This window comes from Acanthochromis polyacanthus, chromosome 5 (assembly GCF_021347895.1).
Source record: "Acanthochromis polyacanthus isolate Apoly-LR-REF ecotype Palm Island chromosome 5, KAUST_Apoly_ChrSc, whole genome shotgun sequence".
Lineage (NCBI taxonomy): Eukaryota > Metazoa > Chordata > Actinopteri > Pomacentridae > Acanthochromis > Acanthochromis polyacanthus.
This window is the reverse complement of record NC_067117.1, coordinates 1,660,564-1,688,228: the sequence shown is the minus strand read 5'-3', so window position 1 is coordinate 1,688,228 and position 27,665 is coordinate 1,660,564. Positions and strand designations below refer to the sequence as shown.

Below are 27,665 nucleotides of genomic sequence, written 5' to 3'. Positions count from 1 at the left end.
TGATTTTTTCACCTTTTCTAACTGATAAATCTATAGCATTTTATAGCTTTATTTTAATTATTATATTTATTGTCTCTGTCAACATTTAGCCATGAGTCTTTTCACCAATATATTAATATTTTTTAGGTTTTCTACCTTTTCTGTGTTATTTTAGCGCTTTTTTTTTAACCTGATATATCTATATATTTTAGCTTTTTAACCATTTATTTGTTTATTTAATTTGTTTTCAACAATTAAATCAATATAATTTGTCTTTTTCTATCTATTTGTGTTATTTATAGTCAGGTCGAGCTTTTTCAACATTTCTAAATTATTGTTAGATACATTTTGATTATTTAGTCAATAATTTTTAGGTTTTCTACCTTTTTTTTATCTATTTGGTTTTATGGTATTTCTGCTGAACATCCATATATGTTTACTTTTATATGTTACGTGTTTTTCACTTGTACCTATTTTTATTTAAAAATATAAATGAAAATAATTGTGAGAATACAAATAAATAATTCTAAAAATAAATATGTATTATTCTATAATATGAATATATAAATATAAAAATAAAAAGTGAAAATATATATAATACAAATATTATAAAATAAATAAATAATGCTATATTTATAAATCTAAAAATAAGTGAAAATATAAATGCGCATAATTATTAAATAAATATAAATTCTATATAAATTAATAATTAGTGAAAATATAAATAACATAAATCATTTTATATTTTTGAATATAAAAATATATTAAAATATAAATGATGCAAATAATCATACATATAAATAATTCTATATAAATATGAAATAAATAAATAATAAAAATGAAAAATAAATAATGCAAATAATTAAAAAAGCAAATTTAAATAATTCTATACAAAATAAATATGTAATAAATATGAAAAATGAAGATATAAATAATTATAAATATAATAAATATAAAAGTGAAATTATTTGTGTTATTTTTGTCTCTGCTGGAGCTTTATTTAGAAAATTATCGGTCCGACTGAACTTCCTTTTGTGAGCTGGTTGGCCTGACAACGGGTGGAGGGGGCTGGGCTTGTGACGTAGAGACCAATGACAGGACAGGTAGCAACAGGTGAGCAGGACACACACACACGGACACACACAGACGCACACCGAACCGGAGAGCCCAGGCCCAGCACCGGAGCACCGACCGATATCCGTTACCCGGACTTTTACTGGTTCCTCTGGGCGCGTGTTTGCCCTCCGGTGGATTATCGATCAGTGGTTATCTGTCAGAGCGGATCGATTTTCTGGGATGTGTCCGCCGGGCAGCAGCAGGTAGTTCCCGGTGCGTCTCTCCGCCTCTCCGCGCCCCGCCGGTTCCTCCGGTAACCCCCGGTAACCCTCCGCCGCTCCACCATGATCAGCTCCGAGGCCCTCCGCCCGGCCACCAACGGCAGGAAGCCGCTGGGGAAGCTGGCGTCCCGGCTGGAGGAGGTGAAGAACCCGTGGCGGCAGGTGTCCACGCTGGAGCTGAGCCACAACGAGGCGGCGCGGCTCGCCACGGACGCGCTGCTGGAGCTCGGAGAGAAGGAGTACCGGAGGGTGCTGGCCGAGGAGCGGGAGCTCAACTTCCTGTCCCCGCTGGAGATCCGCTACATCGGCCAGCATGCGGCCAGCAGGACCAGCCCCGACGGCAACGGGGCCCCCGGGGCCGCAGACCGGGACTTCGGGGACGGGGACGCCGTGTCCGAGCTCACCTCCGGGACCTACTTCCCCATGATGTCCGACGAGGAGCCGCCGATGCTGGAGCTCGGTTGGCCCGAAAGTCCGGCCCGGTACGGCCCGTCAGAGACCCAGATCTACTTTCAGAGGGACAAGTCCCACAACATCAAGGACCTGATCCGGTCCCTCATCAACAAGGCCATGAAGGTGAGCGGAACCACCGGGAATAAACCGGGATTAACGGGATTAACGGCTCCTCTGACTGCAGCAGCTTCATTATATTTATATCAGCAGGGTGTTTAAATCTGACAAACAGCAGTAATTAGTGTTAATAAAGTTAAAACAAAATAAATCAGACACTACAGAAGAGTGTTCACATGAAAAATATTAAAGAAATGTGAATACAACAATTAAAATACACCCAGAAATATGAGATAAAAGGTAGAAACCATGGAAAAGCGATAGAAAAGTCAGAATGTACTGGTAGAGTAATATATAGGCTATATTATGTATTGGTGTGCTTCAATCCAGCAATCAGCAGTAATTAGTCTGAATAAAATAAGTGAACAGACAGTGAACAGACAGACGGAGGTTCAGGTGAAGAATATCAAAGAAATGTGAATATAACAGTTAAAATATACCCAGAAGTACGAGATAAAAGGTAGAAAACCTGAAGAACAAGTTATCTGAATATCTGAATATAGTGGTAGAATAGTGGGAATATATATTGGTGTACTTGAACAATCAGCAGTAATTAGTCTGAATAAAGTAAATAAAATAAATCAGACAGCGACCAGAGGAGTGTTCAGGTGAAAAATATGAAAGAAAAAGTGGATAAAACAGCCAAAATGCACCCTAAAATGTGAAATAAAAGGTAGAAAAAGTGATAGAAATCAGAATATACAGAAGGAATATTAATAATTACAAATATTACTGCCAGAAACACAATAAAAGGAACATAAATGAAGTAGAGGATTTTGTGTCTGTGGATGTTCGGGTCCAGCCCTAGTTGTCGTTTTGTGTCTCTTTTTGGTCATTTTGCGTCTTTGATTGTTTGCTTTTTGTTGTTGCCTTTTTGTGTCTTTTTTTAGGTTCTTTTTGCCTTTTGTGGTCGTTTTGTGTCTCTTTGTCGCCTTTTTGTCTCTTATGTGTCTCCTTGTGGTTGTTTTGTGTCTCTGCAGTCATTGTTGTCTCTCTTAGGTAGCTTAGAGTTGTTTTGTGTGTTTTTTGTGGGTATTTTGTTTTCATTTTGTTTGTTTTTGTGGCTTTCTTTAGTCGCTAAACTTCTACTTGTGGTCATTTTGCGTCTTTGTGTTGTTTTTCTGCGTGTCTTTGGAGTTACTTTGTGGCTTGTTTGCGTCCTTTGTAGGTATTTTTGTGTTGTTTCCAGTTTGTGGGTCAGCAGGTTTGAACTTCAGCCATGTTTGATCAGTTTTTATCTGCAGCGACCCTGACCTGCTGCAGTTTGTGTGTCTGTGTTGTTGTTTCTGTAGTAGTGTTGTGTTTTCCAGTAGAGTTTCATCGTCTCTGCCATCATTTTCTCTCTCCATTTAGTAGTTTGTGTCTTTTTGCGTTATTTTTTTGTGTTTTTGTGGTGTTGCTGTAATAGTTTTGTGACCATCTGTAGTCGTTTTGCAAAGCGATTGACTGACTATCAGCCCACCGATGCAGATTTTAACATTTTTCAATAACTTCTTCTGCTAATTCCCACTTCTGGTTATTTTGCTTCTTTTTTGTGTGTTTTTGGAGTTATTTTGTGGTGGTTTTTTGTGTCTTTTGTAGGAATATTTTTAGTCTTTTGTTGTCTTCTTGTTGTTTTTGTGGCTTTCTGTAGTTGCTAGTTGCCTCCTTGTGGTTGTTTTGTGTCTTTTTGGAGTATTTTGCGTCTTTTTTGTGTCTTTTGTAGGTATTTTTTTCTCATTTTGTGGCTTTCTGTAACTATTTCCTGCCTCCTTGTGGTTGTTTTGTGTCTGTGTTGATTTTTTGCATCTTTTTGGAGTTTTTTGCGTCTTTTTTGTGTCTTTTGTAGGTATTTTGTTGTCATTTTGTGGCTTTCTGTAACTATTTCCTGCCTCCTTGTGGTTGTTTTGTGTCTTTTTGGAGTATTTTGCATCTTTTTTGTGTCTTTTGTAGGTATTTTGTTGTCATTTTGTGGCTTTCTGTAACTATTTCCTGCCTCCCTGTGGCTGTTTTGTGTCTCTAATGTTGTGCTAGTAGTTTAGTGTATTGTTGTGGTGCTTTCAGGCTGTGGGTTCAGTAGAACCTTCAGTAGAACCTTCAGTCCAGTTGTGCTGTTTGCGGCTCACTGTGCTCATAGACGAATTTATTTGAAGCCTCAGCAGATCTCAGATCAGATCAGCTGATAAGAAGCTGCACGTTTGCTCCACTTATCTCCATTTATTGGAGACAATAACTGAACTCTGACCTGCTGTTGGTTCACCAGGAAACATGAGATCATCCAGTCACATTAGACACACAATCCATCTTTGAACGGACGAGTGTGATCATTTAGTGTCTGTTTGTGGTCGTTTAGTGTCCCTTTGTGTCCTTTTGTGTCTCTTTGTGGTCGTTCTGTGTCATTTTACTTCACCTCGCTGTCATTTTCTCTGTTTATGGTAATTTTTTTATTGTTTTGTGTCTCTTTAAGGAATTTTTTGCCTTTTTTAGAGTTACTAAAGTTGGGTTGGTCAAAACAACTTTTCTTTTTTTACAAACCTTTCTTAAGGATTCCTGGAATATTAAAACACTCTCTGTTGTCTTTATTGATTACTGCTCAGATTATTTTGTGCAGCGGATCAATCAGATGTTAAAATATCCTCAGCTCAGATTTCCAGACGTGAAACAGCTCAAGATGTTCAGTTTGCTGAAAAATAAGCCGATGAAGTGATTCTGAAAAGCAGAACAGAGTGAATGTGTGGTTGGTGGAGCAGCTTTAGTCTTCAGAACAGGTTCCTCCAGCTGTGGAGGCTCCAGGAAGCTTCTTCATTTGTCATAAATCTTTTTATTTAACACATCTATAATTAAACCTTCAGCCCCTCGGGGTTTAGTTCTGTTTCTCCAGGAGACATTTTGTACTTTAGAGCTGAATTTAAATTGAGTTTAGTCGATTATAATGTTAGTTATTTACTAAAAATGATGTCAAAGATCCATCAGAGCTCATTAACGGTCCAAAAATCCTCCAAATATTTCATTTATAATCAGAAAAAAGCATAAACCTTCATGATTAACGCTTTTCAATCAATCAAATTATTGTTTTCTGTCATATAAATTATTTTTATTTGGTTTTTGTGCACTAAATGATCACTAAAATTCAGTTAAAGCTTTATTTTGGTTAAGATTTGTCTCTGTTCTCATCCAGAATATTAAAATATTTTCAAAGACAGGCGATAGCTTTTCAAAATAAAGCTCCAGAAATATGACCGTTTATAAAAAGGCTGTGAATGCAGCAGCGTTTATGTTTTTATATCCCCTGTATTTTAATTTATCAGTGAACGTGAAGGATTCTGTTGGTAATAAACTGAAAAAAACACCTGAAAATAAACAGAGATAAACAGGAAACTGTTTTTAGTTTATCTTTAAATAATTCAGCTGATTTTAATTTGACTAAATGTGAATAAAACAGCAACAGGAGGAAAACCTGACATAAAATGCAGCCGAGGTCTGATTGGAAAGTAATAAAAAAGCTGAATGCTCGGAGCTGCTGTGTCTTCTTTTGCTGTTTGTGTCTCGTTTTTGGTGATTTTGTGTCTATTTGGGGATTTTACGCCTTGTTTTGCAGTTCTGTGTCTCATTTTTGCAGTTCTATGTCTCATTTTTGCAGTTCTGTGTCTCATTTTTGCAGTTCTGTGTCTCGTCTTTGCAGTTCTGTGTCTCATTTATGCAGTTTTGTGTCTCATTTTTGCAGTTCTGTGTCTCGTCTTTGCAGTTCTGTGTCTCATTTATGCAGTTCTGTGTCTCATCTTTGCAGTTCTGTGTCTCGTCTTTGTAGTTCTGTGTCTCATTTTTGCAGTTCTGTCTCATCTTTGCAGTTCTGTCTCATCTTTGCAGTTCTGTCTCATCTTTGCAGTTCTGTGTCTCATTTTTGCAGTTCTGTGTCTCATCTTTGCAGTTCTGTCTCATTTTTGCAGTTCTGTGTCTCATCTTTGCAGTTCTGTGTCTCATCTTTGCAGTTCTGCGTCTCATTTTTGCAGTTCTGCGTCTCATTTTTGCAGTTCTGTGTCTCGTCTTTGCAGTTCTGTGTCTCATTGTTGCAGTTCTGTGTCTCGTCTTTGCAGTTCTGTGTCTCATCTTTGCAGTTCTGTCTCATCTTTACAGTTCTGTCTCATTTTTGCAGTTCTGTGTCTCATCTTTGTAGTTCTGTCTCTCATCTTTGCAGTTCTGTGTCTCATCTTTGCAGTTCTGTCTCATCTTTGCAGTTCTGTCTCATCTTTGCAGTTCTGTCTCATTTTTGCAGTTCTGTGTCTCATCTTTGCAGTTCTGTGTCTCATCTTTGCAGTTCTGCATCTCATTTTTGCAGTTCTGTGTCTCATTTTTGCAGTTCTGTGTCTCATTTTTGCAGTTCTGTGTCTCATCTTTGCAGTTCTGCATCTCATTTTTGCAGTTCTGTGTCTCATTTTTGCAGTTCTGTGTCTCGTCTTTGCAGTTCTGTGTCTCATTTTTGCAGTTCTGTGTCTCGTCTTTGCAGTTCTGCGTCTCATTTTTGCAGTTCTGTGTCTCATCTTTGCAGTTCTGCGTCTCATTTTTGCAGTTCTGTGTCTCATTTTTGCAGTTCTGTGTCTCGTCTTTGCAGTTCTGTGTCTCATTTTTGCAGTTCTGTGTCTCGTCTTTGCAGTTCTGTCTCATTTTGCAGTTCTGTGTCTCGTCTTTGCAGTTCTGTGTCTCATCTTTGCAGTTCTGTCTCATCTTTGCAGTTCTGTGTCTCATCTTTGCAGTTCTGTCTCATTTTTGCAGTTCTGTGTCTCGTCTTTGCAGTTCTGTGTCTCATTTTTGCAGTTCTGTGTCTCATTTTTGCAGTTCTGTGTCTCATCTTTGCAGTTCTGTGTCTCATCTTTGCAGTTCTGTGTCTCATCTTTGCAGTTCTGTCTCATCTTTGCAGTTCTGTCTCATTTTTGCAGTTCTGTGTCTCATCTTTGCAGTTCTGTGTCTCATTTTCGCAGTTCTGTGTCTTATTTTTGCAGTTTTCCGCCTCATTTTTGGTGATTTTGTGTCTATTTGGGGAAAACTAGACTCAGCAGCTCCTGGTTGTAACGTCACTGGGCGTTCAGCTCTTTCTCATACTTTATTTCTTTCCGTTCCCAAACAGACCTCTACTGTATTTTCACGTTACGTCAGATTTTCCTCCGTTCTCACACGAAAGCTGGATTTCACACGGAGCTGCTGAAGTTCAGCAGAAAGAAAAAACCCTCTGGATGTGATTTAACTTCCAGCAGCAGCAGAAAACCAGTTTTACTTATTTATGCTATAAAAATGCAAATGGCTTACTGTAGAGGGAAAAACAGTTTGGAAGCTTTCAAGGTTCATTCAGAGAATTCAGCTTCAATAAAAATGACTCTGTTGTTCATTAAAGTAAATAAAACACGGAAACAACTCAAATAGTCTGTAAATAAACACATAAAGAATAAACAGCAGATACATCCAGCAGGTTGTCGTGGTTTCCATCCAGGCTGGTCGTAGCTGAAAGCAGAACTGTTTCAGTGTTTGGTCTGACTCCTTCCTGGTCTCTGCTGCAGGTCATCGCCGTGGTGATGGACGTCTTCACCGACGTGGACCTGCTCTGTGACCTGATGGAGGCGTCCAACAAGCGGCGGGTTCCCGTTTACATCCTGCTGGACGAGAAGAACCTGGGATACTTCAGCGACATGTGCTCAGCGCTGGACATCCAGAACTCCCACCTCAGTGTAAGTTCAGACAGAAAGCAGCAACGTCTGCTGAGAAACACAGAGAAAGATATGTTAGAACCACCCAAAAGTGTTTAAAATAAGTTAAAAAAACCAATGTCTGCTGAGAAACACAGAGAAAGATACGTTAGAACCACCCAAAATGTGTTTAAAATGAGTAAAAAAACCAACGTCTGCTAAGAAACACAGAGAAAGATACGTTAGAACCACCCAAAATGTGTTTAAAATAAGTAAAAAAACCAACGTCTGCTAAGAAACGCAGAGAAAGACACGTTAGAACCACCCAAAATGTGTTTAAAATGAGTAAAAAAAATCAGGTTTGTTTAAAATTATGAAAATTGTCCATAATAACAACGAAAATGTCCAAATGCCCTAAAATATCTAAAAAAAAATTCTAATATATGTAATATATGACAGATATTTGTCCAAAATGAGCTAAAATCTGCCCAGAATGACTCCAAAATATTTAAAATGACAAACAAGAGCTCCAAAATGGCTCAAAATTTGAAAAATACATAAAAATTTGTCTAAAATTATGAAAATATGAACAGAATGGCATAAAGCTTGTACAGAATTATTCAAAATTTGACAAAAATGACTTAAAATCTGTCTAGAATGACTTAAAGTTAGCCCAGAATTATTCTTTCTGAGGCTCAGAAAATGTCCAGAATAACCCAATAATTGCCCAAAATAAAGAAATTACAAAAAAAGAAATCTAAATTACTCAGACATGTTAAATAAAGTAGTCCTAAATGGGAAAAATAGATTTAAAATGACATAAAATATGTCCGAAAAGCATCATATTTGTCTAGAATTATGAAAATATGCCCACAATGACATAAAAATATCAAAATGCCTTAAAATATCTCCAAAATTATTCTAGAATATGTCATATATGACAAATATATGTCCAAAATTACCTAAAATCTGCTCAGAATAACTCCGAAATGTCTAAAATGACGAACAAAAACTCCACTCTCTTCAAATTTCTCTAAAATAACAAAAAAGGGTGAAAAATACATTAAAAATCCTGAAAATATGTTTTAAAATTATGTCAAGCTTGAACAGAGTTATTCCAAATTTGACAAAAACGTTGTTAAAAATGATTTAAAATCATCTAGAATGACTCAAAAACAGAAAATTACAAAAACAAGAGAAAAATTACTGCAAATGTCCAAATTCCCAAAAATATCTCCAAAATAATGTGTAAAATTAATTAGAATTAATCCAGAAATACGATCAAACATGGTTCTAAGGACGTTCTTGAGGCTCAGACTGATTTCTCATGACGTTGTTGATCTATAATATCTCTAAAAACTTTATTTAACCGTATAAACAAGCTTCAGGCTGACAGTATTTCACCTCCTCAGCAGCAAAACTTCTAAACACTCGACTCCTAGAATTCACACTTTAGTGCCACAGAAGCCGGAATCTGGACATCTAAGAGTCTCTCCTCATTCAGCCTGTTTCTGTTTCAGGTTTTATAATCTAATAAAAGGTTTTTAAACTTGGAAACTGTCTGCATGTTTTCCTTAAACATAGAGGCGACGTTTCCAGGAAAGTCTGAGACAGTTTGGAGCTAAAAGTACACAAAGACAGCATCAGTCGTTGTTCTGGGAAAGTTAAAGCATAAACCAACCAAAGTAGAGGTTTCTGAGAAGGACAGGACGTTACGCTGGATTCCACTCATTGATATTTCCAAGAAAGTCTGAGAAAAGTTGGAGCTAAAAGGTCTGAAAACGTCAGCGTTGGTTTCTGTTAGTTGAGATCATAAATGGCTGCAAAACAAATGAAAGAACCACAAAAATGCAGAAAAATTACAAAATGGCAATAAAACAAAAGCAAAAAACTAGAATAAAATGATAGATATGCTAGAAATCAATGCAAAAACAAACAAATTACTAAATTGGCTATAAAAACTGCAAAGAAATGCAACAAAAATGTCAAGAAATTAATGAGGCTGCAATGAAATAAAAACAGGAAGAAAACCAACAAAAACCTACAGAGCTAAATATCGTCTAATTTGTCGGAGAGTTTCCAGGACATAACCACCTGTACAGAGACCTGAAGCCAGTAAATGGAAGTTATGTAACCCTGAGCTCTGGAACTGGTTCATTCATTGTGCAAAAAAACTGCAAAAGCAAGAAGCAGACGACAGGTTTGCTACGAAGAAATGCAGAAAAAAAAAACTACCAAATGGTCACAAACAGATGAAAAAACAACACAGAAAGCTAAAAAATATATCAAAGATTTGCATAAAGCTTCAAAGACCCAGAGATAAGTATCGTCTAATTTGTAGGAATGTTTCCAGGACATAATAACCTGTAAGGTACAAGACCTGACGCGTCACCAATAAATCTACAGAGTTATGTAACCCTCAGCTCTGGGACTGATTTATTAGCACAGCTGCTGGCAGATAATTTATGTTTCAGGTTGTCTGTGTCGTTCTGTTGAACACTTCCAGGGGATTTATTTAAATTTACACTCAGAAATGAACTGATTACTGTTCAAAAGTCACTAAATACACTGGCATCATTATAATATGAAGCATGGTGGTGGCAGCATCATGATGTGAAGCACGGTGGTGGCATCATTATAATGTGAAGCACGGTGGTGGCAGCATCATGATGTGAAGCATGGTGGTGGCATCATTATAATATGAAGCATGGTGGTGGCAGCATCATGATGTGAAGCATGGTGGTGGCATCATTATAATATGAAGCATGGTGGTGGCAGCATCATGATGTGAAGCACGGTGGTGGCATCATTATAATGTGAAGCACGGTGGTGGCGTCATTATAATATGAAGCATGGTGGTGGCAGCATCATGATGTGAAGCACGGTGGTGGCATCATTATAATGTGAAGCACGGTGGTGGCGTCATTATAATATGAAGCATGGTGGTGGCAGCATCATGATGTGAAGCACGGTGGTGGCATCATTATAATATGAAGCATGGTGGTGGCAGCATCATGATGTGAAGCACGGTGGTGGCATCATTATAATATGAAGCATGGTGGTGGCATCATTATAATGTGAAGCACGGTGGCGGCATCATTATAATGTGAAGCACGGTGGTGGCGTCATTATAATATGAAGCATGGTGGTGGCATCATTATAATATGAAGCACGGTGGTGGCGTCATTATAATGTGAAGCACGGTGGTGGCGTCATTATAATGTGAAGCACGGTGGTGGCATCATTATAATGTGAAGCATGGTGGTGGCATCATTATAATGTGAAGCACGGTGGTGGCATCATTATAATGTGAAGCACGGTGGTGGCGTCATTATAATGTGAAGCACGGTGGTGGCGTCATTATAATGTGAAGCACGGTGGTGGCATCATTATAATGTGAAGCATGGTGGTGGCGTCATAATGTGAAGCACGGTGGTGGCATCATTATAATGTGAAGCACGGTGGTGGCGTCATTATAATATGAAGCACGGTGGTGGCATCATTATAATGTGAAGCATGGTGGTGGCATCATTATAATGTGAAGCACGGTGGTGGCGTCATTATAATGTGAAGCACGGTGGTGGCATCATTATAATGTGAAGCACGGTGGTGGCGTCATTATAATGTGAAGCACGGTGGTGGCGTCATTATAATGTGAAGCACGGTGGTGGCGTCATCATGATGTGAAGCACGGTGGTGGCATCATTATAATATGAAGCATGGTGGAGGCATCATTATAATGTGAAGCACGGTGGTGGCATCATTATAATGTGAAGCACGGTGGTGGCATCATTATAATGTGAAGCACGGTGGTGGCATCATTATAATGTGAAGCACGGTGGTGGCGTCATTATAATGTGAAGCACGGTGGTGGCGTCATTATAATGTGAAGCATGGTGGTGGCGTCATTATAATGTGAAGCACGGTGGTGGCGTCATTATAATGTGAAGCACGGTGGTGGCATCATTATAATGTGAAGCACGGTGGTGGCATCATTATAATGTGAAGCACGGTGGTGGCGTCATTATAATGTGAAGCACGGTGGTGGCGTCATTATAATGTGAAGCACGGTGGTGGCGTCATTATAATGTGAAGCACGGTGGTGGCGTCATTATAATGTGAAGCACGGTGGTGGCGTCATTATAATGTGAAGCACGGTGGTGGCGTCATTATAATATGAAGCACGGTGGTGGCATCATTATAATATGAAGCATGGTGGTGGCATCATGATGTGAAGCACGGTGGTGGCATCATTATAATATGAAGCATGGTGGAGGCATCATTATAATATAAAGCATGGTGGTGGTAGCATCATGACTGTTTTTTATCTGTTTTATTTTTAACTCTTTCTCGCTGCCTCGCTTGTGTGAAACTAAACTTTGCCTCCATCTTTGTTTTTTCCAGAACATGCGGATTCGCAGCGTTTGCGGCGACACCTACTGCACCAAGAGCGGCAAGAAGTTCAGCGGCCAGGTCCTGGAGAAGTTCATGATCATCGACTGTGAGGAGGTCATCGCTGGATCCTACAGGTGAGGAACCAGCAGCTACATGCTAACAAAGCTAGCTGCTAAACGTGACCTCTGTCCATCAGGCCGGCTGTTTATTATCTCTAAAGATAAACTAAAAAGTGTTTTATTGACTGAGGTGATAAGTAGAAGTTCTTATCTCCTGCAGCTGGAGGACATTGAATGGACTTGTTCTTATATAGCGCTTTACTACTCATCAGAGTACTCAAAGCGCTTACACAACAATTGCTCCCATTCACCCATACGCTCACACATTCACACTCTGGGGCAGACTGATGGAAGCGTGGCTGCCAATCCACGCCTACTGCCCCTCCCACCACCACCAACATTCACACGCATTCATACACCAGTGAAGAGCACTGGAGGCAAGGTGGGTTAAGTGTCTTTCCCAAGGACACAACAGCACACGACTAGGCAAGAGCGGGAATCAAACCTTTATCAGATACCAGTTAATCAATATACAAAGAAAGCAACATAGAAATGCAAAAACAAGCAAAAGACTGCAGAATGCTATACGGAAATCCAGAACAACCGCAAAAGGACTACAAACAAATGCATAAAACTACAACAAAATGTTGAAATGCGCTTGAAAGAAAAGCAAAAAACAAGCAAAACACCGCATGAGGACCACAAAGAAATGCAAAGACTACAAAAAAATACAAAGAATCGAAAACGAAGCAGGCAAAAGACTGGAAAAAGGCTAAAGAGCCGCTTAAAATGCAGAAAAACAACAAAATGACTCTAAAGAAATGCAGAAAACGACCAGGAAATGTTAAAATAAAAAACAACGAAATGTAAAAACAAGCAAAGGATGACAAAATCATTTACAAAGCTACGTAAAATGTACAAGAACTACAAAATGACTCTAAAGAAATGCACAAAAATGCAAAAACTACAAAGAAATGCGGAAATAAACTCAAAAGAAATGTACCAAAAAAAGCCTGCAAAATCAAGGAAAAGACGACAAAATGGCTGCAAAGCAACAAGGAAATGCACAAAAATGCCACAAATTTACAACAAAATGTCAAAATAAACTAGAAAGGAATAAAATAATAATAAAAATGCAGCAAAACTACAAAATGACACTCAATAAATGCTAAAAATGTGCAAGATGACATAGAATTGTTTCAATATAGAAATGAAAAAAAATGACTACAAAATGGAGGCAGAGCAAGAAAGAAAAGCAAAAAAACTACAAAGAAATGTGAAAAGAAACCACGAAGAAATGAAGAAACAAGCAAAAGATGATACAGTAGCTACAAAGAAAAGCAAAAACTCCAAAGAAATGCACAGAAATGTTTAAATAAACGACAAAGAAGTGCAAATAAACATAAAAGAAATGGAAAAAGCAGGAAAAAATGACAAAACAGCTAAAAAGCTACAGAAAAATACAGAAAAACTACAAAATGACTCTAAAGAGATGCAAAAAATCCAGAATGCTACAAAGAAATGTTAAAATTAACTCAAAAAACAAGCAAAAGAAAACAAAATGGCTACAAAACTAGACAGAAATGTTAAAATAAACCTAAAACAAATGAAAAAGCTCCTCTCTGCTCTGATCTGCAGCTCATTTCCCTCTTTCTTAGTTTTGATCCGATTTTTAACTTCATGGACTCTAAACTCTGTAAAAGCATCTGGAAGATCGCTGCTGTAACAACACGTGTCACTGAACACGCTACACGTATGACCGGGAAGCAGGAGTCTTTACTTTGCATCCGTGTGATAAGCGGCTCTAACGGCCGACTGCAGCAGAAGAGTCTGACAATGTGGACGACAAAGAGAGCGACTGTCTGCAGGATTTCCCTGAACACACACACTGAACACACCTGTAACCAGAGCTGCAGGTAGACCAGGGGGAGGAGTCAAACCTCCACCAGGCTCTTCACCATAAAAGACCACTTCCTGTGAGCGTCTGTCTTCTATAAGAAAGTTAAAGATCTTCAGAGGTCGATGCTGAAACAGGTGAGAAGTCAGCTGACAAAACAGCAGAAAACAGATTAAACTGGATCTGCAAAGACACACAAAGACGTGTGATGCAAACAGACACAAAATGACTAAAAAGAGACTGAAAATCTGCAAAATATCCCCAAACAAGTGCACAAAACATAGAAAAAAAATATTAAAATACAGAGAGATGGGGGGAAAAAACTGCAAAACGCCAAAGAAATGTAAATTTAACTGCAAAGAAATGAAAAAAACTACGAGGACAAGCAAAAGGCTGCAGAATTTCAACACAGACATGAAGAAAAACTACAAAATAGCAATAAAAGCACACAAAAAATGAATAAACAACTACAAAATGGCCACGAAGCTACAAAAATGCAAAGAAATGTAAAAGTTTATCTACAAAGAAATGCAAAAAACTGCAAAACCAAGCAAAAGACGACATCATTTCTACACAGAAGTAAGGAAAAACTACAAACTGACGACAAATCAACAAAGAAAAGCAAAATAAACTACAAAGATGTGCAGAAAACTTCCAACAAGTAAATGACTACAAAATGGCAACAAAACAAAAAACAACTGCAAAAAACTGACTACAGAATTTCTGCATAGAAATAAGGAAAAACTGGCAAATGGTCAAAAAGAAATGGAAAAAATAATCCTAAAAAATGACCACAAATCAATAACGAAATGCAAAATAAACTCCAAAGAAATGTAAATACCGTATTTTCACGACTATAAGGCGCACATAAAAGTCTTAGATTTTCTTCAAATTGTGCGGCGCGCCCTATGGTGCAGTGCGTCCTGTGTGTGTTGTTGTTGTTGTTGTAAGGCGGACGTAGAGCAGGTGTTTTTTTCCACGCATCACCATCGCTGTTGATCTGTGACTCTATGCGTGCCCATCTCACAGCCGATGTGAAAAAACAAGTGAAGCAAATGAACTCTGAGCTTGCTGTCATTCCGGGAGGCCTGACAAAGGAACTCCAACCGCTGGACATCGGTGTGAACCGGCCGTTCAAAGTAAGGCTGCGAGCGGCGTGGGAGCGATGGATGACCGATGGGGACCACAGTTTCACTAAGAGTGGAAGGCAGCGCCGGGCGAGTTACGCCACAATTTGCCAATGGATTGTAGATGCTTGGGCTAACGTGTCTGCTGGCACTGTTGTTCGAGCTTTCGCAAAAGCCGACATCATTTCCGAGGCGCCGCACGGCACGGAAAGTGACTCTGACAGTGAAGAAAGTGAGCCTGGCATGTTTGATGGAGGTTTAGCGCAGCTGTTCAATTCAGAAACAGAGGATGAGGACTTCCATGGGTTTGATTGATGACGATTACCGGTTAAAAAAATGTGAATACCAAACTCAGTTTTGCTCCCGCTCTATTTTTAAATACGCACACTTGTGTGCTTGTTTTATCCGTGTGTTTTACCATGCCCGCGACTATTGATGATTAAAAAAATGTTAGTACTTTGTAATCAATACTTAAATAAAGCACAACCAAACTCAGTTTTGCTCCCGCTCTATTTTTAAATACGCACACTTGTATGCTTGTGTGTGTGTTGTTGTTGTAAGGCCGACGTAGTAGAGGACACCATGAGAACGTTAAAGGGGGAAGTGTGGGCGTGGATTGTATATAAAACCCTCGCCATATAATCAGGTGCGCCTTATGTGTGTGTTAAATACAGTAATGGCACACATAACTGAGACTGCGCCTTTTGGTACAGTGCGCCTTTTGGTCGTGAAAATACGGTAATATAAAGAAATGCAAAAACAAGCAAAAGACAATAGAATTTTGACACTGAAATGCAGATAAATTACAAAGTGGTGATAAACAAATTGAAAAAACTTGAAGCAGCAACCAAATGACAACAGATCAACAAAGACATTCAAGAAACTACATTTAAGTGCAAAAGACTGCATGATTTTCACACAGAAATGAAGACAAACTACAATATTGCCATAAAAACTTCAAATAAATGTGTAATTTCAACTTTATTTAAACTTGTTTGGTTAATTCTTCCACCGGTCAGAGTTTTCTACTGTTAATTTAAATAAGGCTGACTTTACTAAAAACCTTCATGTAAACGTTGGTTTTCTTTTCCTATAAACTGCGTTTGGTTCTAAGTTCGTCCTGCTAGTATTTCCTGCTGTGGTTGGTGGTGTTGTGGAGGATCAGGTGAGCTGCAGGTAGCCGGCTGGGTGGAGCTGCTGACAGAATGAGGAATGAAGGTGAGGCCTGAACAGATGCCAGAGCAGCTCAGAGTCTTATCACCTCAGCACTCCTTCCTCTACACCCTTCACACATTAGCACCAATGAAAGCACTCCGTCCACACACTCACACCTGATTATCTTATTTGACAAGTAAATACCAAATGCCGATACTCAAATAGTTAATCTGTTAATCCAAAGTAAAATCTGACGGAATACTTTCACATTGATTAAATCTGACGCTTTTATGTAACACATTCCCCATTTTTAACAACCGTACTGTAGCTGAAAGAAGGTGAAAGTGTGATTAACCAGCAACCAGTAACTAGCAACAAAACCCAACCACCTAACCAACCCACAATCAGACAACTAACCAGCTAACCAACCAACAATCAACAACAAAACTCAACCAGCTAACCAACCCACAATGAGACAACCAACCAACTAACCAACCAACTAGCCAACCAACCAGCTAGCAACCCACAATCAGAGAACCAACCAGCTAGCAACCCACAATCAGAGAACCAACCAGCTAACCAACCCACAATCAAACAACCAGCCAACCAGCTAACCAACCCACAATCAGACAACCAACCAGCTAACCAACCAACAATCAACCCAACCAGCCAACCAGCTAACCAACCAACAATCAGCCCAACCAGCTAACCAACCCACAATCAGACAGCCAATCAACAGCCAACCAGAAGTCAACCAACCACCAGCACTCGACAATATCATCCAACTAACCAACCACCAGTCAACTAACCAGCCCTCAACCAACCAGCAACCAACAGCCAATTATTATATTTACTATCCAATGTCATCAACCAATCAACAACTAACAACCAACCAATAGTTGACCAGAAACCAACCAACAAGAGACAGCTGACAGTAATGATCAACAATACCCAAACAACCTGCTAACAAACCAGCCAACCAACCACCAGAAATCAGCAGCAATCAACCCAATTATCATCAGCAACTAAACCAACCAGTCAGTCACCATAAAACCAACCAAAAGTCAACTAACAGCCTCCAGGTATCAACAATACCCAACCAATCCAAAGTCAGCCAACAAGAACCAACCAACCACTGCCACCACCAACCATCCAAACCAACCAACATCAGCCGTTTGAAAGCACAGACCAACAGCTCAGCAACCAGTTAACTCAAAGCAGAGGATCACAACAAATAAACATAAAAACAAGCAGATAAGGAATGGAAGTTTAGATCAAATGGAGAGGATAAGGTAATATAATGTAGAAATACAGCAGCAGTGTGAAGTCTCCATGTTTATCGTGCTTTTAGGGTTGAGTACAGTGGATAAAACAACACGTTACACGATTTCATATTACAGCCACATTATAGCTGGTGTAAAAACATTGAGTACATGTTTATGATGTGTTTTTAAACGTAGAATGGGGATAAAGTAAATTAAATGCAGAAACAGGCTGAATGTTTTCTGTCCAGTTGTGTTTTTGAACAGTCCATAAATGTGATTAGCACCTACCAGTCACCTTCACTGTCATTCACTAGATGTTAGTTAATCCAGGAAACCAAATTTATCTCAACATGACTGACCTTTTCAGGAGAATATGATTCACGTTTATATTCATTACTAACCCGGATATGCAGAGCAGTACTGCAGGTGACCTTTGTGGTTAATAAAGTTGGAGCTTTACGACTGTTCAGGGAAGGCGTCAGTGAGCAGTTCCTGTTCACAACTTACCTGGAATTTAACTTCAGGTGAATCGTGTCTGAGGCGTCGACAGATTTACGGCCGAGGAAAGTCGTCCTGCAGGTTCTCCACCGTCAGCTCAGCCAGTCAGCAGCGGCTTCACACGTATTTATGTTCAGGAGGTTATTTATACCGCGGTAAAGCTCTTTATGATGTTTTTGCAAATTCCAGCAGATTAATTAAACTGAGGTCGACTGCATTTGAAAAACACCTGCTGAGGAAACGCTGTTGGGACACGTTTGTGCAAAAGCAGCAAACTAGCCTGAGGGGGGAAAATTACAACAACAAAACAATGAGTTCACACAGTTCTTCATCCCAAACACAATGTGTAGATGTGATATGTTAACACTGCAATCAGACAATACAATAACAATAAAAAGATTAATGATGTATCTGTGATGTTTGGAGACAGTGCAGTGACTTAAGTTTCTATTTATTAGCTGAAAGTAAGATTTAGCTAAATGTAATAAATAACTAGCTAAAATAGAGGATTAATAGCTTACGAAAAGTAATAATCAGCTTCTAAAAAGCACTAAAAATACTTCATCTAAATTGGCTAAAAATAATGAATAATTCAACAAAATAATTCACTACATGATAGCTAAAAGTAAAACTTAGCAAAATGTTAGCTAAATTGCTCAGCTAAAAGTAATGTTCAGATAAAACTAATAATTAGCTAAAATACTGCATTAATGGTTCTTACTGCTTTGCTGGTGGATAAAGGGATTTGCTAGCTAAAAGAATGGATTAAATATTAGCTAAAAGTAATAAATGGTTTTAAAGAGGCTAATAGAATATATAGTAGCTATAAAATATAACTAGCATACTGGAGGTTAGTTTTAGGTAATAGGATGCTTACATAATGGATTGAATAGTTGGCTGAAACAATGAGTGAAGCAGTAATAAAATAATAAATAAAACGATGAAGTAACAGTTGGACTAGGAGTGAGCTTTATTTTACATAATTAACCACATTAAATAAACACTCTGGGTCATAGAGGGATGCTGGAAGTCAGCTGATAGTCATGGTTGAAGATAAAAACTGAATGGAAATCATCATATATGATCAAAAATATGTCTTTAAAAGCCTAAAATGTAATCTGCAGGAATCCTGTGTGTCCATTGAGGCGTTAAATATTATTTCTGCAGCCCAGACGTCTTGAGTGTCGCTTCGCCCGTCGATAATCTGATGAGTCACCGCTGTGAGTCACCGGCATCCAGGAAATACTCGCTGCATTTATCAGCTGGAGGTGGACGGAGATAATTTACACTCAGGCAGCTGATAAATCTGAGCCTCGTTCCGCATTTCATAATTATCCAGTTTGGCAAAAAAAACAAAAACCCTGCCACACACGAAAAACTCGTTGACGCTCTGATCTTGAATCTCTCACACTTAATAAACCTCATCAGAGCTGCATGGCGGTGAGATTTCAGCGCTTACATAACCGATGCTCCCAGAACCTGCTGCGTTTGCGGCCAAGTTTCATCTCCAACAATATCATTTACACTGCTCAGATCCAACCACAGTAACAGGCTGTCCCGTCTGTCTTGTTTTTTTTTTTTACAGTTTTGTAAAAATTTTTTACGTATTTTACCGTTTTCTGTCTTTCATTGTTACACTAATTTCTAATTTATTCATGCATGATGGTTAAAAAAAACCTGCCAAACGCAAAAACATCTTTAAGTTCTCATCCTGAATACTGCCTGCTGATCAGAAGCTGCACATTGGTGACATTTTGCTGCATTTTTGGGGTAAATTTAATTCACAAAAAAAGACATTGAATGCTGCAGAGCTTCAGATGGTGCTACTGTTTGTCTTGGTTTTTTTTTGGTATTTTTGTCATTTTATTTAGTTTATCTTCATGTGTGCAGCACTTTGATCAACTAAATATGAGAACTGCACTCAATTAGGTTTGATTGCAGCAGCATCAGGAGAGATTTTTAATTATACATTGAAATATTTCTGCTTTTCTCTGATTCCACTTTGTTTTATTTGTCATTATCTCCTCTGTGTTACCTGTGAAGGTAATTTAAAGGTTCAGTATTGACAGAAAATTACTTAAAATAGTTCAAAAATGTCAAATGTTACAATAATGAATAGTTATTAGCCCTTGCAAATGGAAAAAAGTGGCCATTTTTCTGGTATTGTGTCCTCTGAAAATGCCTGTAAGTGTATATCTATGGATGGATCCATGTTTCTACTAAAAGTACAGTCTTTGGTCCACATTTCTCCAACTTTTCAGGCTCTAACATCCAGTTTTTCGATATTTTGTCTTGAAACTTGTCCAAAATTACTTAGAATTTGTCCAAAATGACTTGAAATCTATTAAAATAACTCTTATTTTACCAAAAATGTCTTGAAACGTGTCCAAAATGACTAAATCTGTCCAAATTAAGATGAAGTTGGTTTAAAATGATTCACATTTTTCTGAAATGACACAAATGAATAATTATTGGTCCTTGAAATGAACATTTGATGGTCTAGTGTCTCCATAAAGTTCCTGTTAGTGTTTATCTATGGATGGATCCATGTTTCTACTAAAATCTAGTCTTTGGTCCACATTTGTCCAACTTTTGAGGCTCTAACATCAGTAGAATCTGATGGTTAAAGTTTGACCAGACAAGGTTCCAGTTTTTAGATGTTTAGACTAAATGTTGATGTGGACTCATTGGTAGGAAACTAAAGCTGGGGGTCTAGAGGTCCAGATGTTCGTAGAGGTCTAGATGTTCGTGGAGGTCTAGATGTTCGTGGAGGTCTAGGTGTTCGTGGAGGTCTAGATGTTCGTAGAGGTCTAGATGTTCGTAGAGGTCTAGATGTTCGTGGAGGTCTAGATGTTCGTAGAGGTCTAGGTGTTCGTAGAGGTCTAGATGTTCGTGGAGGTCTAGGTGTTCGTGGAGGTCTAGGTGTTCGTGGAGGTCTAGGTGTTCGTGGAGGTCTAGGTGTTCGTAGAGGTCTAGGTGTTCGTAGAGGTCTAGATGTTGGTGTTAGATGTGCAGACTTTGAACATTACTGATCTCCGGTTTCTCTCATCTTGTTGCTTCAGTAAACATGAGATTTATTGTGTTGAAGAATCATCACTTCAGTTTTCGAGTCAAAGCCAAACATGTTGTTAAATTTTGCCATGAAAACAAGAGATCAACTTTGCACATTCCTGCCTCTAACATTAGTTTGCTTTCTGTGTTTTTTTCCAGCTTCACCTGGTTGTCGGCTCAGGTCCACAGCAACATGGTGATGCATTTCTCGGGTCGCATCGCCGACAGCTTCGACCGGGAGTTTCGTTGTCTGTACGCCGACTCGCAGATCATCGACTGCTTCTTCAACCCGGACGAGGACGGGATGCCCTACTACCCGCCTTACCCGGCCATGATGGGCCCCGCCATGGGCATGGGGCTCGGCCCGGGCCTGACTTTGGATCTGCTGTCCGACAGGTGAGAACATGAAGGACATCAGACCATGAAGATGTAGACACTAAACCCTCCACAGACCTCCAAGCCTTCACAGTACAGAGGTCCACTGTTTTTTTTTATCTTCACACATCATTTCTTACTGTAGTTATAGCGATGAGATGTGTCCCTGTTATTACAGTCAGGAGAATTTTTTATTCTAGGCCACTAAGTTGGAATGACACTCCACCAAGTCACTTACTTGCAGTTCACATGTTTTGGTGATTATCGTGTTTTTAAGTGCTTGAACATCCGAACATCACGACAGCTTCTGTCAAGCAAGAGGACCAATAAAAACAAAAAGTCAGAGATGTTGACTCCATCCTTCTGGTTTCAGTAAATCCCAGAACCTCAGTTTATTTTCTGACCACCTGATCAATCCCACCACAGTTCTCTGGTTGAGACGTAAAATCCAGACAGTAAAAAAAAGGTTTGTAGCATTCTGATGTTTCTTTCCTCCTGCAGGCAGCGGGACAGAGTCTGTTCTGAAAACTCCAGCAGCCAATCCAGTAACAGCGTCTCCAGTGTGAAGGCGGCGCCCGGAATGACCTCCAACAACGTCTACAAGGTCACCCAGGGCCTCGACAAGAAAGATCCCGGAGGTTCTCACCTGAGTCCTGAGAGGAGAGGCAGCGGAGGACAAACACCGACATCTGGACTCCGAGGCTCGGCAAACGGAGTAACCAATCACAGCCCGGTTTCCGACCGCCCGTCATCGACCTACGGTCAGTCGATGGGCATCGAGTGGAACAAGCCCAACCCGGCGGACGTCATGCGAGCGAACATCGGTGGAACCTCCTCCAAGTTCCAGGCGTTGGGGTTGTATGACCACAAACCCAGCATGTTCCACAGCAGCGGTCTGGTTCCTGGAGCCCCCAACTCCAACCTGAACCCCAAGAACCCGACACCGGACAGCAAGCTCAACCCCAAGCAGAGGACTCCCCCCAGCATCTTCAACAAACTCTCAGACATGTTCCTGCCGCCCTCCAAAGACAAAGACACCTACAACTTCCGGAGGTCTCCGTCCCCTCATGGCCCGTCGCCATGGGGAGGACCGGACCTTTCCCAGCCCGAACCGGAGAGCCAGCAGAGCCCACCACCACCGGTGTCACCGCCCGCCTACATGAACCGGCATGACAACAAGCGAATGACGCTGGGCCACAGCAAGCTGGACCTGGTGAACCAGTACAACAAGATGAAGTCCAAGCAGGTTTACAGCCGCTTCGAGCTCAAGAGCAGCAACTAGACCCAGACCTCAGAACAATTGGACTTAATACGACTCACAGAGAAAAGACTCCAGCAGCTCAGAGATGTTTTCCTGAAGTTACGTCTTCTTTACAGTTTCTTCCACAGTTCCTGCAGGAAATCGAGTTTTTCTCTGAGATTCTTGAAACCGTTCTGCCTCTTTTCTAACATGAGGACCAATATCCGATGCCGAAAAGTTCCACGTCTTTCTGTTGGTTCGTAGTTTACAGAAACCATGAATGGAAATCATGTTGTAAAAATGCAAAATCCATCTGTTTCCAACAATCACTGTCTGAGGAATCATGATGAAAGCGTGAACATTGGCTCTCAGCACTCTTTAGGGGTTTTTCTGCCCAATTTTATAAAAAACACCAACCTTGAACTAAGCTGTTAATTCTCATTTTTGTGTAAATTATAAGCGACAGCAGTTATTGAGCAGGATTTTTGTATCTCCAGTTTGCCTCGTCCCTGATCCAGAGGTGTGACGGCAGCAGGTACCAGGAACACTGAAATCACCAAATAATGAAGACAGGGATGCATTTTTACATAAAATCTCACTGAAAAAACAACTTTAGCACTGATTAATGCTGCTAGCTGCTAATGCTAACAACTAGCATTAGCCTTGAGAACGCTGTTTGTGGAGAACGGCTGTGAACCAAAGAACTACTGATGGTCACAGCTGGGAGAAACTGTCTCTACCTGCAGCCTTATTAGCCTCAATTAATCCAAATCCAACTGAAAAGCGAATACATTAAATCGCTGCTCTTTCCTCCTGAGATTAAACTCCACTTTTTTCCGTCACTTTGGAGGCGACTTTAAGGAAAAGTGCGTTAAATAAGTTGGAGCTAGCAGTTTCCATGAAGCTGGGAGGGTTTGTGAAAAGTAATGGATTAATCCTGGAAGAGCGTTACTGTAAAACATGAGATTAATGAACGTACCAACAAACCAGTCGACTTGGACACCGCAGCCCTAAAACCACCTTAAATATGACATTTTCATAGAAACATGGAGTCAATTCTAACAATTCTTTGAATTCTTGGTTAATCCAGTGACTGTTTTTGTTTGATTTAATCCAGAAAATGCAATAAAATAGCTATGAAACCCCAAATATTCAGTTAACTTTATTATATGATGAGGAAAAACAGCAAATTCTGTCATTGGAGAAGCTGGAATCTGAGAATATTTGTGCTGCTTCACTGCTTTTCCATAAAAAAAAAACACTAAAAGGAGCGACTGACTGTCTAAACCACAGTCAGCTGGTCCATTCAGTGTTTCAGCTTCACATGTACACCGCCTAAAGGAAACACCAAGGACGCCTAAAGTACGAGGTCTTTTTAGCACAAAGGCGGCGTGTTAAATGTCAGAAACCTTCCGTTTCTGTACGAGCAAACATTAAATGCTTTTCAGGAACGTGTTTTGATGTAAAAATGGATCTTCTTCTACAACAGCTGGTGCCTTGATCTTCCTGCCTTAAGGTTTACAGTCAGCTTTTACACAAACTGTAACGTTTCCACACATAAATTACTGTTTGTTAAGGTACAAAGATGCAGATTAGACTTTGTTTGTTCACCACAGGGAGGAAGAAAAGTTCTACTGTAAATAGTTAGCTTCCTGCTGTTCTTGGAAAATAGAAATAAAATGGGAAGTGAAGGGATTCTGGGTGTTTAGAGGTGGTAATGAGGTAAAGACTCTGTTTAAAGATGTTAAAGTGATGTTCTGTTTATTAGGATTGTTTCTTTAGACTGTACAGTTTGTTAGATTTAAACATGTTTACGTGTTTCAGTGACGGATGTTCTTTATCACGCTGCATTACAGTTCAAATCGACTAAAATCAGACATAAAACAACCAAAATCTGACATAAATGGACCAATATCAGACATAAATGGACCAATATCAGACATAAATGGACCAAAATCAGACATAAATGGATCAAAATCAGACATAAATGAACTAAAATCTGACATAAATGGACCAAAATCAGACATAAGTGGACCAAAATCAGACATAAATGAACCAAAATCAGACAAATGAACTAAAATCTGACATAAATGGATCAAAATCAGACATAAATGGATCAAAATCAGACATAAATGAACTAAAATCAGACATAAATGGACCAAAATGAGACATAAATGAACCAAAATCAGACATAAATGGATCAAAATCTGACATAAATGAACCAAAATCAGACATAAATGAACCAAAATCAGACATAAATGAACTAAAATCTGACATAAATGGATCAATATCAGACATAAATGGACCAAAATCAGACATAAATGGATCAAAATCAGACATAAATGGACCAAAATCAGACATAAGTGGACCAAAATCAGACATAAATGAACCAAAATTAGACATAAGTGGACCAAAATCAGACATAAATGGATCAAAATCAGACATAAATGAACTAAAATCTGACATAAATGGACCAAAATCAGACATAAATGGATCAAAATCTGACATAAATGAACCAAAATCAGACATAAATGAACTAAAATCTGACATAAATGGATCAAAATCAGACATAAATGGACCAAAATCAGACATAAATGGACCAAAATGAGACATAAATGAACTAAAATCAGACATAAATGGACCAAAATCAGACATAAATGGATCAAAATCAGACATAAATGAACTAAAATCAGACATAAATGGACCAAAATCAGACATAAATGGATCAAAATCAGACATAAATGAACTAAAATCAGACATACATGGACCAAAATCAGACATAAATGGACCAAAATCAGAAACAAATGAACCAAAATCAGAAACAAATGAACCAAAATCAGAAACAAATGAACCAAAATCGGACATAAATGGACTAAAATCGGACATAAATGAACCAAAATCAGACATAAATGAACTAAAATCAGACATAAATGGACCAAAATCAGAAACAAATGAACCAAAATCGGACATAAATGGACCAAAATCAGACATAAATGGATCAAAATCAGACATAAATGAACTAAAATCAGACATAAATGGACCAAAATCGGACATAAATGGACCAAAATCAGACATAAATGAACTAAATGAGACGCGGTTTCGAGGTAAAGATGCTGTTTAAAGATGTTAAAGTGATGTTCTGTTTATCAGGATTGTTTTTTCAGACTGTACAGTTATTTAGATTTAAACATGTTGTTTACGTGTTGTTTCCGTGACGGATGATCTTCGTCACGCTACAGGGCTCCTCCATCATTCCTCCTCAGCAGCTCCGGTAGAAACACACACATCTTTAAGCAATAACGGTTGATGATGATCAGTGACTTTGATGTGTTTGTTTTCTTGTTTAGATTTTCTGTCGTCTGTTTGGACGTTCTGCTGTACAGACTGTAAGGATTTACTGTTGGAAAAAAGACTCTTCAACTGATTTATTTTATTTTTACAGTTTATTTACTTGAGAATGTGAAATTTCTGTTTAAGTTGGACCTAATTTGTAAGATGAACAAGATTTAATAAAAACTGCAGGATGAAGTTACGTCCAGTTTGAAATTTGTCAAAGAAAATTCAAACAAAAACACTTTTTTACGCAACACAAACGCAACTAAAAGCACAATTTAATACTTTAATAAAACGTTTTACCTCAAAGAAATTCCTTCATCCTCCAAAATGTCTCAAATGGAAGATTTATTTGTTTAGGGCTCGCCATAGGCCTGTAACCATGGTAACTGCATACAAAGATGACGGCTGTATCCTGGCAACCAGAAAAGTCTGAGAGCTCATGTTTTGACTTTTTTTTTTTGCTTTTTTGAAGTTTTCACAATTCAGGTGAACCACAGTGAGAAAATAATTAGTCTAAAGTGAAGAAAAATGAACCAAAATGAGGAAAATGTGCCCAAAATGAGGAAAAATTTACCCGAAATGAGAAAAAATGAGCCCAAAATGAGGAAAAATTTACCCAAAATGAGGAAAAATTTATCCGAAATGAGGAAAAATGAGCCCAAAATGAGGAAAAGTTTACCCAAAATGAGGAAAATGACTAGCCTAGCCGCGCTAGACAACCCACGGCAACAAATTTAATTCTCTGCCAGGGTGGGTCTAGTTATCCTCCATAAGGCTCGAGGCTGGATTCTCCTAAAACTGGCCGGACCAATCACCATGAAGTGTAGAGTCAGAAGGCGGGGGTAACTAAGTGACAACAGAGGCGCGACGATTCTGACAGAAACAACCGGAAACAACTAGCCTAGCCGCGCTAGACAACCCACGGCAACGAATTTAATTCTCTGCCAGGGTCGACAACAAAAACGACAACAGTGGTTGAGCTCCATTAGCAGCGACTCTGAATAATCTTTCTGTTAACATGTCTGTAATATACTTGAGCTTCACCCATTGACTGTATAAATAAGGCTTCACCGAACTCCCGCATCCTCTGATTTCCGGCGCTCTAGGAGCCTATTCGTTGCGCTGATTGGTTGTATACCTACCCAATTGCTGCAGAGTGATTTGATAGACAACCTTTTAGCCCGCCTCCCTCCCTGTCGAGCGTTCCTAGACCCTTGTGTTTTCAGAGCTGGGTCTAGAAAAGAGCTAGAAAATGAGCCCAGAAAGAGGAAAAATTTGCCCAAACTCGAGAAAAAAAGAGCCCAAAATGAGCCCATATGAGGAAAAATGAGTCCATAGTGAGTTATTTTTATTTTTATTTTTTTTAAATCTTCTAAGCAGCAGCGACAGAAGTACTCAGATCTGATGCTTAAGTAGAAGTACCACAGAGGAGAAATACTCTGAGTAAAAGAACTAAACCACTGACATTAAAGTATCTGCTGTTCTGCTAAACTGTTATAATTACTGAGGTCTGAACGGGTTCATCTGGTTAATACTGGAGTTTATAAAAGTGGTTTAAGTTCATATTTTATGTTTAATTCATTTATTTTTTCCAGTTTAAATACTGGAGTAAAATTTAAATATCTGTGTCTGAAGTGTTGTGGAGTAGAAGTATAAAGAGGCATAATATAGAAACACTTAAAGGAGAAGGAAGTCAAAGTTGTTCCGTGACTCTGAGCATTTTTAGT

At 39.0% G+C, this 27,665-nt stretch overlaps 1 protein-coding gene across 1 annotated transcript; it reads left to right on the top strand.

The window, feature by feature from the left end:
- The first annotated feature begins 1,037 nt into the window (after positions 1-1,037).
- fam83c (family with sequence similarity 83 member C) lies at positions 1,038-26,130 on the top strand. The gene is made up of 5 exons (XM_051948407.1): positions 1,038-1,892; positions 7,415-7,582; positions 11,945-12,069; positions 21,147-21,383; positions 21,864-26,130. The coding sequence occupies exons 1-5, from the start codon at positions 1,380-1,382 to the stop codon at positions 22,642-22,644; spliced, it is 1,824 nt and encodes a 607-aa protein (XP_051804367.1). The 5' UTR covers positions 1,038-1,379; the 3' UTR covers positions 22,645-26,130.
- Positions 26,131-27,665: the final 1,535 nt, after the last annotated feature.